This window comes from Entamoeba dispar, genomic scaffold, assembly GCF_000209125.1.
Source record: "Entamoeba dispar SAW760 scf_1105229460015 genomic scaffold, whole genome shotgun sequence".
NCBI classification, from domain to species: domain Eukaryota; phylum Evosea; order Mastigamoebida; family Endamoebidae; genus Entamoeba; species Entamoeba dispar.
The window spans coordinates 1-14,811 of record NW_001853981.1 but is presented as its reverse complement, the minus strand read 5'-3'; the positions used below and the strand labels follow the sequence as shown (position 1 = coordinate 14,811).

Sequence of the window (14,811 nt, the reverse complement as noted above, 5' to 3'; positions counted from 1 at the left end):
ATAGAAACACTATTACCTTCTACAGTTTTTAAACTGGCTTCAATTTCATTAACCATAATATCTTTTTGATTTAAATTTTATCTTCTTCTTTACCTTCATTTTCTATTTCAAAACTATCTTCATTGATATTTATTTTTCCATCTTTGTATTCTTTTATACTAATCTTAATTGATTTATTTGGAGATGGTCCTTCTTCTTTTTGTTTCCTTTTCTCTTGTGACTCTTCTATACTTTCTGTTGATAGTTTCTTTGGTTTTAAGACAAGTTTCATTGATGCAAATAATGTAAATTGTTTTGAGGTTAATATATCTCCAATACAAAAAAAAGTTTCATAAGTTAATTTTCTAAGGTCTATCGCTCTTATTAAGAATTCATTTCTATTAGATTCTTTAAGATAAGGATTATTTACAAGAAGGTGATGTGGTTGTACTTCACTTCGATTAACCAACATAATAATAAACTTATAAAAAATATGAGGGATTATCATTTGATCGACTTCTTTTAATATATTAAGTAAAATACTCCATATGTGAATAATATTATCAATCATATTTAATTGGTCTTCAATAGAATCAATTTTAATTTGGAAATTTAATGAGACGTACATACTATTTAATTCTTTTTCTAATTTTTTTATATAAGCCTTTAAAGCAGATTCTTTTGTTGGAATACTTTTAAATTCTTTCTCAAAAACAATAGCCCCTTTTTTAATCATTTCAACTAAGTCATGATACGACATAATTTTCTTGGTAGTTTTTAAAGACCTTCCCATCTTTCTTTTTGGTCTTTTTTCCTTTTGTTTAATTTTAAAGATTTCTTCGTTTTTTTTTCTCTCTATTTTTATTTTCCTTAATCACACGTCATATCACTTCCCTTAAAAAATTCTTGTATTAAAACAAAATAATTCTTTTTAAAGAAAAAAAATCAATTAAAGTTTTTTGAGATTTCTTTCTTCTAATTTTTTTATATTTTGACTTTTTTTCTTTTCTTAAAGAAAAAATTAGTTCTCAGCTTTTGCATACTTATCATTATAATTAGCAATAGAAATAATAACAAAAGCTGCTCCGATGATAAAAGTAGTATCTACTTGTGTTCCAAAGATAAAAATAGAGCATATTGTTGTTAATACAATGGCACATCCAATGGAAAATCCTTTAACAATATTATCAGCATATGTCATAACTAATGCCACAAAAATTCCTCCAACCCCTTGAATAATAATTAATAAAACAGTAATATATGACCATCCACCAAAAAATCCATTATTGAGTATTGAATTGCTATCAAATATGAATGTAGATAAAAGAGCAAACCCACATCCATAAACACATAATTGAATATTTCTTTCCCAAATATTTAATGGTTCAGTTCCACTTGCTTTATTTTTTAAGATCTTTTCCATATAAACACCACTGAACCCAGAACAACATGCCATTACTAAACTTAAAATAATTCCAAGTAGGTTGTTTTCGGTTTCATTCTTTTTTTCACTTGAGTAACGATTTGTACTAATTTCAACAAGAATTACTCCTGTAACTAATAACGCCAATGCCCTCCATTGAGCAACTGAAAGTTTACGCCCAAGGAATAACACTGAAAACAGTGCAGTAGTAAATACTTTTAATTGAATGATAACAGTGTAAACAGCTGCTTGTGTGTTTTGAAGGATAATATAAAGAAGCATATTTTGAATAAAATAAATAAAACCAGGAACTGATGCGATAATGGACGTTTTGATTAAATAAACAACGTGTTGAAGTAAATTTTCTTTCTTATGAACAAATTTTAACATGACCAAACAAATTAAAAACTTTAATATTTCATTAAACACAATTGTTGATGGGATTGAGTATGTCTCATGTAATACACCTCTTGAGTATCTTCCTAAAATTGATTGAATAACAGTTTGACAGCATAATAAAACAAGAAAAATTAAGCTAACTACACTTGAATTCATTTTCTTGATTAAAAATTAATAAGATTAAATTTGCCTTTTTTTTTATCTTTCGTTTTGTGTTATTTTCACTTTCTTCTTTTTCTTTAACTGAAATAAAATAAATTACAAGTTTTTGGTTTATATTGAGTGATTTATTTTTTTATCAATCTTTTATGTTTAATTTTCTTATAATTTAGATATTAAAAACTTATTTATATTTTCATATTTGTAAAATAATATATTAGGCAAATACTACCCGATTCTAAGGTAACAATGAATAAGTTATGAAATTCATTCGTTTTTATTCAAAGTTTAACAAAGATAAGGAGATTTTTAATAAATAAATTTTTTTTATATTTGAAACAAGAAAATTTTGTAAATAAAGTTTAGATAAAATTAATTGAATATTAAAATAAAAATACCTAAAATATATTATTAAATTAAATTAGAAAAAAATAATGTATTTTATAATAAAAAGTGATAAATTATCTCTAAAACAAAATAAAATAAATGTTAGAAGAATATTGCATAAAAAAACTGAAATTTAGGAAAATATTGAATAAGTAATTGTTAGTGATTTTATCGAAACTATACATGACATATATTATAATAAAGGAATAGAAAAAATATAACCCTTGGAACTATATCAGAAACTAGAATAAAATGAAAAAAAAACCATTTAAAAAAGAAGAAGTATTTAAAGATAACTGAAAAAAAATAAAACATCTTCTCTAAGTTATGGCAACAGGAAAGAATAAGAAGTATAAGGCAGGAAACGTTAAGAAGGGAAGCAAGAGAAAGATTGCTGAGCCATTCTCCAAAAAGGAATGGTACAATGTTAAAGTACCAAAGAATTACAAGAGAAGAACCGTCGGACAAATCGTCGTTAACAAGACAGCTGGTACTAGAATTGCTTCAGAACAACTTAAGGGAAGAGTTGTTGAAGTAAATCTTGCTGATCTCATGGAAAATGAAAAATTTGGAGCATACAATTACAAATTTAAGTGTGAAGATGTTAATGGAAAAGATTGTCTTATGATCTTCCATGGACTTAAACTCACCACTGATAAATTAAGATCAATTGTTAAGAAGTGGTGTACTCTTATTGAAACATCAGTTGATGTTAAAACTACTGACGGACATTTAATTAGAATCTTCTGTATTGGATTCACCAGCAGAAAATCCAACCAAATCAAGAAGACTTCATATGCTAAAAGTGCTCAAATTAAAAAGATTAGAAAGATTATGAATAATCTTATCACAAAAGAAGCTGCTTCACGTGAACTTACACAATTTGTTGATTATCTCAGAGAAAACAAACTTCCAAAAGAAATTGTTGCCAAATGCAGCAAAGTTTTCTCAATGGACAATGTCTACATTCGTAAGGTCAAGATTCTTAAGGCTGGTAAAATTGATTCACTTAAACTCCTTGACCAACACCAAGATAATAGTGCACCAGTTGAAGCTGCCCCAGTTACTGAAGAAAAAGGAGAAGTTGTTGAAGCTTAATTTAAGTTTTGATTTGTCAAATAATACTTTTATTTTTTTATATTGTTAGATTAAAAAAAAAAAGAAATACTAAAAATTCAATCAAACTAAATTATTTCATCTCATCTAATGAATCTTTTCCTGATAATTTCTTGTCATGAGCTTCACTCCATGCCTTTGCAATTGTTCGTTTCATATCATCATCACCATCTTCATACATTTGTTTCATCATATCCATTAAACCAGCTTGTGGATCTTTATTATTCATTTTAGGTACTTTTACATCTTTGGCTTTTTCAAATGAAGACCATGACTCATTTTTCTCCTTTTGAAGAATTAGATTTATTCTGTTTGAAGACAATGTATACTTTGACTGTTCTGGAATAATTGCAGCGAATGTTTTTCGTTCAAAATGATAATTAACTCCCTTAAACTGTTCTACAAATACATCTACTGTGTCTGTATTAAAAGTTACTTTAATCTTGCTTTTATCGAAACTACCTATTTCGTTAAGAAAAAGCATAATTTTAACAGAGGAAGTTCTATCTTCCCAAGCTATTTCATTAAATGGGTGTGTTTGCATGAGGTACTTTAGTTAAATAATTAACAGTTTAAAAAGGTAGTGACACATCATATTGATGTCACCTCAACGTGGTCAACTATTCTTCAAAATTCTTAACAAGAACTGAATTATTCTATTGAAAACATCTTTTGAGCATTTTGTGTTGTTTGTTTGTAAACAACTTCTTCATTAACTTCTTTCACTCGAGCAATTTCTTTGATTATCCATGGAATCATTCCAGAATGACATGGTTTTCCCCTAAATGGTACTGGGGCCATAAAAGGTCCATCAGTTTCAACTAATATCCTTTCTAATGGAATAACTTTTACTAAATCCCTAATACTCTGACCATTTTTAAATGTAACAACACCAGCAATACCAATAAACGCATTTGGAAATTCTTGTATTATCCATTTAGCAAGTTCTATTGTTCCTGTGTAACAATGAACATCAACAAAAGTCATTGGATCAATTAACTCTTTCATAATTTGTTTAGTATCCTCATCTGCTTCTCGCACATGCAGTACAAGTGGTTTGTTAAATCGTTTGGCAATACTTAATTGTTTTTTAAAGGCAATTAATTGTTGGTCTTTATTAGCATAATTCATTCCAGGAAAGTCATGATAATCTAGCCCAGTCTCGCCAAGAGCAACACATTTCTTTGATTGAATCAATAAACTAATTTCTTCATAAATACTTTCATCGACTGAGTTACAATACAATGGATGAATTCCATATACACTGTAAACATGTTCCTCTAATTCTTTTGTCGGTTGGTGGCTTTCTTTGTCGCTTGCAACACATACACAACCTTTAAAGGTTGGCTTTTTATCTAACTTACAATAAGTTTCCTCAACTATCTTTAAATAATCTTCATAATTTGTTTTTTTGTACTTTTCAAGAATACAAGGAACGTTGCAGTGAGTGTCATAATATTCCATTTATTATAATTATTAAGTTTTTAAAACCCTTGTTATTTTAGAAAAATGTTTACATAACAATAACACTACATCAGTTTATTCTGGTATTTAAAAAGATTATCTTTTGTAATGTGTTGTTTTCTTGAATAGACTTTAATAACAAGACATTCTTTTAAAGATTAGTGAAGATTAAAAGAGAGATGAGAGAAAGATATAAAAATGAAAAGATGAATAAGGGTAGTGTGAGGGAAGCGAGAATGTAAGAAGGGATTTAATTTATTCAAGAAAATAAAATAAAGAAAGAGAAGAAGAAATAAAATAAAGTACAAAGTTTAATTAGAGGAGGTTAATGCTTTTAAAATTTGATCACAATCTGAATTAGTTAATTTATTAAAGTCGATTTCGAAATCATTTTCATCTGAAGTTGTGATTTTATTATTATTGAGTAAAAGAAGGATATTGTGGAGTTGTTTTGGGGAAGCGGATTGAAATTTAGTAAGAAGATCTGATTTTTTCGATGCTAAGAATTGGTATTGGTCAAGAAAGAAAGGGTCAATTAATTTATTGATATCACAGTGTTTAATTAAGTCAGGAGAATGGGATAGAAGATATGTGTCAAACTCTTTTCGAAGATTTTCATCACTAAAACGATCATAACCATTAAGTTTTATTGAGTGTTGGATTTGTTTAATTGTACCAAAAAACATGCACATAAATTTTTGTGTTTTTTCATCAAGTTGTTGAAACATGAGTTGTGTTTGAGGATTTGCTTTAAGAAGAATAACATGTTTATAAAGTTGAAATCTGTCTTCGTAAGGAATAGAGATATTTCTGTAGAATTGAGAAAAAGCAGTACTAAGTGTGACCATCTGATCAATTGGTGATTTACACCTCATTATTCTTTCATAATTTCCTTCCATAAACTTTGAAAAATTAGGATCAATTACAAGAACCATTTTGAGAAAAGTAATTCCATCTAATTTGTATTCTTCATTACTCATAGGTAGATAATGATTTCATAGATTAAAAATTCTAATCAAGAATTCAATAATTATAATAATATTATTGTTTTCTATTCTAAATCAAAAAGAGAGGAATTAAAACAAATATTCTAATTAAAACAAATTAATTAATGAAATTCAACAATCTAACATTATTATAAAAAAAAATAAAAAATAAAAAAAAAAAAATGAAACGATTGAAGGAATATAAAATTAATAGTTAGAATGAAAGAAAAACATAATTAAGGAAAAGAATAAATGAATTAAGTTAATAAAGAAATATTTAATGAAAAGAAATAAAAATGAATGAAAAGAAGTTATTTCATTAAAACACAATTTCAAAATAAATAAATATTTTTGTATTTTCAATGTGTTAAAATGATTATAATAAATAAAGATAAGAATAAAAATAAGAAAAAAATCAATTTTGTTTTAACATTAAAAGAAGTGATATTTAAAGAAGATTAATGTGAGATGATTTAATTGATAATGGTATGAATTTAATTAGATTTTGATGAATCATTGAGAAAAATACTTGATAAATCTGTATTATTATTTGAATTAGATGTACAAGAAGATTGAGAATTCAATTGTTGGATTTGTTTAATTACTAAAGGAGATAATGTATTAATAGAAGGATCATTGATAGAGATAGAAATATTATCAAAAGAAGTGGTATTATTTTGTGGATTGATTAAGGAAGAAGGAAGAAGAAATTGATTTGGTGAAGTAAGTAGTGAATATTGATGTCTTAAGTTAGTATTTTCAATGAGAATTGTTTGTAACTCATCTTGTAATAATTTTTTCTTCTCTTCAAAAGGGGGTTGAGGTAAAGAAGAGGATTGAGTATTTGAATTAGAAATAAGATATGATAATGTTTGATGTAATTTTTGTTCTAATAAAAAGATTCTTTCTTCAAGTTGAGAAACACGACGTATGAGTCTAACAACTTGGTCATTTTCAGGAGATTGAGATGTTAATTCTGGTAACATAACAGAAGAAGGAGTTTGCATGAAAGAAATAAGAAGAATATAATTAAAAGTTCTAAAAAGAAAGAAAAAGGAAAAGAATAAAAAAAATAATAAAATAACAAATATATTTTAAGAATAAAAAAAAACCAAATAAAATTTATCATAATTTGTTAATTGATTCATTTTCCTGTGACTTTATTAATAGCATAAGCAAGACACTCATTAAGAGTTTCTTGTGGGAAGTCAACAATATGTTTTGAATCTTGTAAGAGTTGTGCTGATTCTCTTGCTTCTTTAATATCATGTTCTGCAATATCATAAACTTGTTGCCAAGTAAGATCAGTAACACGTGCAACTCCATCTTTAATAGCTTGCATAGCAACATCAGCTGCTTCTTTTGGGAAAATACCTGGTTCATCCATAGTACCAATAATATTATCTGGATTAATACCTCTTTTTTCTGCAAATTCTGCAAGTGCTCTTGATGCTGCAATTGCCATATTATCTGTAATCTTTCTTGCTCTAACAATTAATGCACCTTTAAGAATACCTGGGAATCCAACTGAATTATTAACTTGATTAGGGAAATCTCCTCTTCCTGTTGCTACAATATATGCTCCTGCTTCTTTTGCTTCATATGGATAAATTTCTGGAACTGGATTAGCACAACAGAATACAATTGGTTTTTCTCCCATAGATTTAATCCATTCAGCTTTAACTACTCCTGGTCCTGGTGTTGAAAGTGAAATTAATACATCTGCTCCAACACATGCTTCTGCAATACTACCAAATTTAGTTGGATTAGTACTTTCACAAATTTCCCATTTTCTATAAAATCTTGTATCTTTTTTAATATCTTCTCTTTCTTTATGAAGTGATCCTTTACTATCAAACATAACAATTTTCTTTGGATCAGCTCCTGCTGTAACAATAAGTCTAAGACATGTTGTATTTGATGATCCTGCTCCAATAAATACCATTCTACATTCATGAATATCTTTCTTTACTAATTTTAATGCATTTAATAATCCTGCAAGTGTAACTGATGCTGTTCCTTGTTGATCATCATGCCATACTGGAATATCACATGTTTCTCTAAGAACATCAAGAATTTTATAACAATTTGGTTGTGAAATATCTTCTAAATTAATAGCTCCAAATGTATGTTGAATTCTTTGAACAAATTCAATTACTGCATCGGGATCATTCTTTCCTTCTTTATTCTTTGAATCAATACAAATTGGTACTGCATCAATTCCTCCTAAATATTTCATTAATAATGCTTTTCCTTCCATAACTCCAAGTCCTCCTGGTGGTGTAACATCTCCATCTCCAAGAACTCTTGTAGAATCTGAAACTACTCCTACAAAATTTCCTCTTAATGAATAAAATAATGATGAATCATTATTATCTCTAATATTAGTTGAAATTCTTGATACTCCTGGTGTATAATATGCATTAAACCAATTAAATCCTGCAAGTGTACATTTTGGCATTATTTGAATCTTTCCTTTATAAAATTTATGTACTTTCTCTGCTAATTCTTTATAGAATTGTGTTTTAGCAACTGCTCTTTGTTCTTGTGAAAGTGTACTTGGAAGACATTCTTCCAAATTTGAAAGATCTGCTTTTAATTGTGCCATGTTTATATCTTTTTAAGTTATTTTCTTATTTTTATGTCCTTTTCTTCGTGGTGCCACATCTTTCTTTTTCTTCTTTTTTCTTCATTTCTTCAACTTTTTCTTCATTTCTTCAACTTTTTCTTCATTTTTTCTATCTTCTTTTTTATTTCTTTTTCTTTTTTTTCTTTTTCTCTCTTCTTTTCAACTGAACTTCCACTTCCCTTCTAATTCTTTGTATTTCTTTTGAATTTCTATTCTTTCGTCCCATTTCTTTTTTTTTTCTTGTATTTTATAAACTAAGTTCATTTAATAAACTTAATCTAATCACTTCTCAATACAATTAAAATCCTTTATGTTTATCTATTAATTGTCCTTTTTTTCTTTCTTGTTTCTTTTTTTTTGTCTTTCCTTTTATCTTTCTTTGACTTCTTCTATTTCCATTCTTCTTCTCTCACTTAGCCCTTTCTTCTCATTGGTTTTCCTATCTTTTATTGTTCATGTCTTCATCCCTTCAATTCTCATTGATTCGACAATTCCACTTTTATGAGTTGAGTTGATAGATCATCTCATTTTAATTTCCTTGAGACTCTAAACTCATTGTTCTATCATCTCTTTGTCTACATATTGGAAAATTAATCAATATAAACAAAACCTTGTTCTCATATAATGAAACAAATAAATATTATAAGAAAAAGAAAATTATTTATAAAAATATCACATTATCACAGAATAAGAGAATGAACAAAAAACATTCAATAATACAAATAACCATATTTAAAGAGTACAACACAAAGAGAAATAACAGGATATTTTAATAAAATAAAAAGAATAAACCAAGAAAAAGAAAGGAGAGAGAATAAGACAAAAGAAAATTAACAAAAAATAACAAATAATAGATATTCCATAATTTGATTTTATGATTATTGAGAAGTGATTATTTAAATAATTTTATTATGTTCTATTTCTATGTTATAATTTATTTCTTGAATTTGTGATTTAGAAGGGTATTTTTTCTAATTAATAGTCATTAGTCATATACTTGTTGATATTGTATTTATGATTTTAGTATTTTTAATCTTATTATTGTTTCTTTATGTATTAATTTATTGTTAATATTATAGTGATTATTTCTACATATATTATTTCTCTATTTTGTCTTAATTTTCTTGTAATTCTTTATATTTATTTATTTGTAAATATAATTTAATTCTTTGTTTCTATCTTGATATATATCAATATCATTATTATATTATTTTTCTTTGATGTTTTGATAATATATATTGTTCTAACATTAAAATAAATATCAATAACCAATAAATCATTAATATAAATTATAATCATTTCATTATTATTAATACATTTATGATATTCATTAAAATCAAAATCATTAAAATATTTAAATAATATATATTTATTGATTTACACCCATAATTATCTTTTAATAAATGGTTCTTCTTCATTTCATCATAACATTATATTATTAATAAATGCAATTGGTTAGGACAGTGTTATTTTATTAAATAAAAAAGAATAAAAGAAAAAAAAATAATCATTAAGAAAAGAATTTTGGTTTTTTTTCTTCAGTAGTTTGTTCATCAGAATGAAATGAATTAATACAGTCGTCGTCTTCAGTGACAATTTCTTCATTTAATTTTTTTAATTCATTTTGGATTCTTCCTTTTTCAAGAGTTCTTCTCTCAAATGTATTTAATTCTCTTCTTAAATCATTAATACTTTTACATGAAATAATTATATTTTTGCTCATACCTTGTTTAATCATTCTAGATATAATCATTTGGTCAGGAGTAAAGTTTTGTTCAATTTCATGAGGAATTGTTCGATATTTTTGAAGTATTTTATTAATTTGTTCAATTTGTTCGGTTCGTTTTTTTGCAAGTTCTCTCATTTTTGTTTGTTTAGGATGTTCCATTAACGGGAAACAAGTAATACTTTCAAGAAACGGAATACATGTTTCAATAATATAAGGTAAATATCTAGGTAAATTAGTTATTCCAATGTTTTCGCTTCCACTCATTTTATGAGCAATTTTAACTAATTGCTCTGTTATTTCTCTTATTCTTTGTTCAATAGTACTATTTTTAACTTGACATTTATTTGCTAATCGTTGTCTATCTATTCTAATATGATAACTTTCACATACAATAGCATATATCCCTCCTACTACTGACATTACTTTTCTTCCTGCTTGACTTTCACTTTCTTCAATAAGTCCTTGACATATATTCATTATATCTATTATTTCTTCTTTTTCTTTTTTGTTAACGTTTATTGGTGTTACTTCATTAACAATATAATAAATACAATAACTACTATCCATTGTTAAATCAACTTCTTTCATCTCTTCATCTTTATCTTTAATTTCTCTTGCTATTTTAAGTATTTCTCTTGCTGGTGTTCTAACTGCTTTAGCAACTTCAATAAATGTTGTTTTTCCTTTTGTATTTACTATTCCATTCTCTTTTTTACTTGAATATTCTCTACTTAATAAATAAACTACTGCCGCAACAATAATTTCCCCTTTTCTTCCTCCGTGAAGTAATCCTATTTCTTCAAGTCTTCTTAAATACCCTAAAACATCATTTTTATTTATTTCACTTTTAGTTCTTTCAATTACTTGTTCAACACATCTTTCTAATTTTTTTACTTTTCTTTCTTCTTTGCTCATTATTTCTTGTGGCTGTCCATTAAATCCTCTTCCCTCTATATTAATAATGTCATTAACATATGTCTCATGTCCGTACACTACTAATCCACAATTTGTACAAATTCCTTCATTATCAATTATTCCTTGACATTCTGGACAGTATTTACTCATATTTTCTTTTTATTCTTTTTATTCTTCTTTTTTTAAGTTTTTAATAATAGTAGTTTTTATGAAATTATGAAATTCCAACCTGAATCTTTATTTTATTAATCAATTCATTCTTCTATTTTTCCTTCTTCTTTTTGTTCAATTGCGTTATAATCTATCTCAAGATCTTCTAGCATTGTAACAATTAGTGCAAGTTTCTTTTTCTTTTCTATTAACTCTTTTTTTAATCTATCTCTTTCTTTAATTAATTCTTCATGTTTTATTGTTTCTTCTTCCATTCCTAATATCTTTTTTTAAGTTCTTAAATTTCTTAATATGTTCTTCTTCTTTTATGAAAAAAATAAAAAGATAAAAAGATAAATTAAATTTATGTTAACTTAATTTTCTTTATTCATATTTTTGTATTAATGTTTGTTCTTTCATTCCTTCAACCCATTCTTTACTTGTGGTTGTTGCTCTTACAATTTTATTAACCAACATAAATTTAAGTAATTTATTCATGTCTAACTCTGTTTCTTTATTCCTTTCTTTATATTCTTTCCATGTAACTTTACCTTCAATACCAACTACAATTCGAAATATATCCACACGACTTCTTTTAATCATTGAATATTTTTTACAATAATCAATACACGTTTGAAGCATTCTTTCATTTTCGTATAACTCTAATATTTTCTTTGTACATTCATACCTTTTCTTATCTTCGATCTTTGGTATCATAACTACATACCCACCATATACAAGTTGTTTTAATCCTTCCGATACTATTTCATAACATGAATGGCTTTCTTCAATAATTTCTCTTCCTGTTCTTTCTCCATTAATATATGGTAAAATTTCATTTATTCCAATGTCTTCTTCCCCACTTCCTAGCTCGTTTACTTTAACTGGAACTTCGTCTATTCTTATTTCCTCTATTGGATTAGATGGGTCAATTGCTAATCTTACTCTCATTTGTATATTATTTCCAAATTCGATATTACAAAACCCATATGTGTTTAAACAATTTCTTAAATGTTTAATAATTTCTCCTAATCCTTTTCGTTTCTCTTCTTTTATTATATAATCTTCATTAATTTCTAATATTCTTAATTCTTTATTTATTTGCTTAATAATAGCCTCATAACAACTTATTGTTCCATCTGTTGTTCCTTCATCAAAAACAAAACATAAATTGAACAATAACGCATTTCTTCCATATTTTCCATGTTTTATCATTGTAGGATATCCAACATATGTTTTTCTTTCCGATGTAATTTTAACAAGTCGATTGCAAAATCCTTCTTTTGGAATAACAAAATCTGATATTGAACTAAATACCTCTGCTTCTACTGCTTTTTCTGGGTCTTGGTACACTACCATTGGTCCATTTGTATTATCAAACAAACAAAAGAAAATACTTGATACTTTCGTTCCCATTCTTTTTTCTTAATTTTCTATTTTTTTAGTTTCTTATTTTGTTAATTATCTTTTGTTTTCAAAAAAAAAACAATAGATTACAGGATATATACAGAAAATAAAAAAACTAATAACAAAAGAAGAACAAATCAATACCAGTCAAAAAATAAAAAATATAGAAGAGTATTGAAAATAAGTATTATCTGTATTGATAGAACTACAATAATTATCACAATAAACATTACAATATTAATAATTATCATCATAACTGTTATAATGACAATTATAATAATAGTTTTATGAACCATTTCACTCATTACTTCTTTCTTTTCATCATCATAAGTATTTTATCATGAATTCAATCAGAATCAAACATTATAGTATAAATAAATATCATAATAAACATAAAGAAGATATAAACATATCAAAATAAAGAATAAAAACAAATAAGAAATAAACGAAATGCTAGAGATAATAAAAGAGAATCAAAATTGAATAATTAAAAGAATTAAGAGAGTGTTTGGGTAAGAATATTAATTTTAATGATTTGATGAATATAATACAATTAAATGAAAGAAACCATGACATAAACAAAGTATTTGAAATTGTAGCAAATAAAAAAAATTAAATGATATTTAAATGATTGGATATAAATGAAGTAAATATATAAGAAATATAAATTGCATATTTAATAATATGAAATTATCAACAATAATATGGAGGTTATTAAATATAAAAAGAAATGTTTTCCTCCAAGTAATAAAGATGCAAGAAGGAGTAAAAACAAAAGGAAATATTAAATCTAAAATACTTCATATTGATATATTAATTTATTGTAAACACTGTCCTAACCAATTGCATTTATTAATAATATAATGTTATGATGAAATGAAGAAGAATCATTTATTAAAAGATAATTATGGGTGTAAATCAATAAATATATATTATTTAAATATTTTAATGATTTTGATTTTAATGAATATCATAAATGTATTAATAATAATGAAATGATTATAATTTATATTAATGATTTATTGGTTATTGATATTTATTTTAATGTTAGAACAATATATATTATCAAAACATCAAAGAAAAATAATATAATAATGATATTGATATATATCAAGATAGAAACAAAGAATTAAATTATATTTACAAATAAATAAATATAAAGAATTACAAGAAAATTAAGACAAAATAGAGAAATAATATATGTAGAAATAATCACTATAATATTAACAATAAATTAATACATAAAGAAACAATAATAAGATTAAAAATACTAAAATCATAAATACAATATCAACAAGTATATGACTAATGACTATTAATTAGAAAAAATACCCTTCTAAATCACAAATTCAAGAAATAAATTATAACATAGAAATAGAACATAATAAAATTATTTAAATAATCACTTCTCAATAATCATAAAATCAAATTATGGAATATCTATTATTTGTTATTTTTTATTTAATAAAATAACACAATGAATGTGAACATTTGAAATGAAATAAAACAAGAATGAAATATGAACATTTTCATATTCACCATTTCATTGGCAGATGAAATGTTCATATTCATTTGTTGATTTTATATTTCAAATAAACAATAATGATAAAAATCATTTCATTTCAATTACAATGAACAGTTGTGTTGTAAAACGTTCTGGATATTGTTTTCAACAAAGTGGATTTGATATTCCTTTATATTCAAATGATGATTGAATACACTATGACCATGTTTTATCATTTTCTTTATAAACACAAATAGCTTTTGCACATTTTCCATCACCTCCAAGTACAAACAAATAATTATCTGATTTGTCTCATAAAATAAATGCATATATACTTCATTAATATCAAATTTCATCATTCCCTTTATTCTTCCATTTGATTCTAATGAAAATAAAAATAATTTTGGATCATTTATCCAATAACCAACTTTATCATTTTTCACATTAACATATCCTCCAAATTTATTTCCATTTGTATTTTAATAATAATTATTATTGTTCTTTATTCTTTTATCAGATACGGATATGTTATTATTTCAATTATCATTATTTGAAGAAATAATA

The 14,811-nt window shown here is 25.3% G+C and overlaps 9 protein-coding genes across 9 annotated transcripts, besides 24 other annotated features; 1 reads left to right on the top strand and 8 right to left on the bottom strand.

The window, feature by feature from the left end:
* Positions 1-62: 62 nt before the first annotated feature.
* Positions 63-179: a microsatellite.
* On the bottom strand, positions 71-772 carry EDI_245750 (uncharacterized protein; the record flags this gene model as incomplete). The annotated part of the gene is made up of 1 exon (XM_001736659.1): positions 71-772. One exon carries the CDS (start codon positions 770-772, stop codon positions 71-73), a length of 702 nt encoding a protein of 233 aa, XP_001736711.1.
* Positions 772-851: a microsatellite.
* A 149-nt stretch (positions 852-1,000) lies between these two features.
* Positions 1,001-1,957, bottom strand: EDI_245740 (UDP-N-acetylglucosamine transporter, putative; the record flags this gene model as incomplete). Its single annotated transcript, XM_001736658.1, has 1 exon — positions 1,001-1,957. The coding sequence occupies one exon, from the start codon at positions 1,955-1,957 to the stop codon at positions 1,001-1,003; it is 957 nt and encodes a 318-aa protein (XP_001736710.1).
* Positions 1,958-2,086: 129 nt separating this feature from the next.
* Positions 2,087-2,180: a sequence feature (AT_rich).
* Positions 2,181-2,265: 85 nt separating this feature from the next.
* Positions 2,266-2,295: a sequence feature (AT_rich).
* An 18-nt stretch (positions 2,296-2,313) lies between these two features.
* Positions 2,314-2,491: a microsatellite.
* Positions 2,492-2,674: 183 nt separating this feature from the next.
* Positions 2,675-3,445, top strand: EDI_245730 (40S ribosomal protein S3A, putative; the record flags this gene model as incomplete). The annotated part of the gene is made up of 1 exon (XM_001736657.1): positions 2,675-3,445. One exon carries the CDS (start codon positions 2,675-2,677, stop codon positions 3,443-3,445), a length of 771 nt encoding a protein of 256 aa, XP_001736709.1.
* An 18-nt stretch (positions 3,446-3,463) lies between these two features.
* Positions 3,464-3,523: a sequence feature (AT_rich).
* Positions 3,524-3,536: 13 nt separating this feature from the next.
* On the bottom strand, positions 3,537-4,007 carry EDI_245720 (calcyclin-binding protein, putative; the record flags this gene model as incomplete). The annotated part of the gene is made up of 1 exon (XM_001736656.1): positions 3,537-4,007. One exon carries the CDS (start codon positions 4,005-4,007, stop codon positions 3,537-3,539), a length of 471 nt encoding a protein of 156 aa, XP_001736708.1.
* A 107-nt stretch (positions 4,008-4,114) lies between these two features.
* On the bottom strand, positions 4,115-4,927 carry EDI_245710 (uncharacterized protein; the record flags this gene model as incomplete). The annotated part of the gene is made up of 1 exon (XM_001736655.1): positions 4,115-4,927. One exon carries the CDS (start codon positions 4,925-4,927, stop codon positions 4,115-4,117), a length of 813 nt encoding a protein of 270 aa, XP_001736707.1.
* Positions 4,926-4,953: a sequence feature (AT_rich).
* A 235-nt stretch (positions 4,954-5,188) lies between these two features.
* Positions 5,189-5,235: a microsatellite.
* A 3-nt stretch (positions 5,236-5,238) lies between these two features.
* On the bottom strand, positions 5,239-5,907 carry EDI_245700 (uncharacterized protein; the record flags this gene model as incomplete). Its single annotated transcript, XM_001736654.1, has 1 exon — positions 5,239-5,907. One exon carries the CDS (start codon positions 5,905-5,907, stop codon positions 5,239-5,241), a length of 669 nt encoding a protein of 222 aa, XP_001736706.1.
* Positions 5,908-5,952: 45 nt separating this feature from the next.
* Positions 5,953-5,973: a sequence feature (AT_rich).
* A 93-nt stretch (positions 5,974-6,066) lies between these two features.
* Positions 6,067-6,096: a microsatellite.
* A 21-nt stretch (positions 6,097-6,117) lies between these two features.
* Positions 6,118-6,261: a microsatellite.
* Positions 6,262-6,296: 35 nt separating this feature from the next.
* Positions 6,297-6,329: a microsatellite.
* A 596-nt stretch (positions 6,330-6,925) lies between these two features.
* Positions 6,926-7,035: a microsatellite.
* Positions 6,954-7,034: a microsatellite.
* A 22-nt stretch (positions 7,036-7,057) lies between the features above and the next one.
* Positions 7,058-8,521, bottom strand: EDI_245690 (malic enzyme, putative; the record flags this gene model as incomplete). The annotated part of the gene is made up of 1 exon (XM_001736653.1): positions 7,058-8,521. One exon carries the CDS (start codon positions 8,519-8,521, stop codon positions 7,058-7,060), a length of 1,464 nt encoding a protein of 487 aa, XP_001736705.1.
* Positions 8,522-8,581: 60 nt separating this feature from the next.
* Positions 8,582-8,703: a microsatellite.
* A 169-nt stretch (positions 8,704-8,872) lies between these two features.
* Positions 8,873-8,923: a microsatellite.
* A 250-nt stretch (positions 8,924-9,173) lies between these two features.
* Positions 9,174-9,215: a sequence feature (AT_rich).
* Positions 9,216-9,313: 98 nt separating this feature from the next.
* Positions 9,314-9,372: a microsatellite.
* Positions 9,373-9,378: 6 nt separating this feature from the next.
* Positions 9,379-10,010: a repeat region.
* Positions 10,011-10,050: a sequence feature (AT_rich).
* A 2-nt stretch (positions 10,051-10,052) lies between these two features.
* On the bottom strand, positions 10,053-11,336 carry EDI_245680 (uncharacterized protein; the record flags this gene model as incomplete). Its single annotated transcript, XM_001736652.1, has 1 exon — positions 10,053-11,336. One exon carries the CDS (start codon positions 11,334-11,336, stop codon positions 10,053-10,055), a length of 1,284 nt encoding a protein of 427 aa, XP_001736704.1.
* Positions 11,337-11,667: 331 nt separating this feature from the next.
* Positions 11,668-11,742: a sequence feature (AT_rich).
* On the bottom strand, positions 11,721-12,752 carry EDI_245670 (Tumor suppressor candidate, putative; the record flags this gene model as incomplete). Its single annotated transcript, XM_001736651.1, has 1 exon — positions 11,721-12,752. The coding sequence occupies one exon, from the start codon at positions 12,750-12,752 to the stop codon at positions 11,721-11,723; it is 1,032 nt and encodes a 343-aa protein (XP_001736703.1).
* Positions 12,753-12,828: 76 nt separating this feature from the next.
* Positions 12,829-13,242: a repeat region.
* Positions 13,162-14,201: a repeat region.
* Positions 14,187-14,811: a repeat region.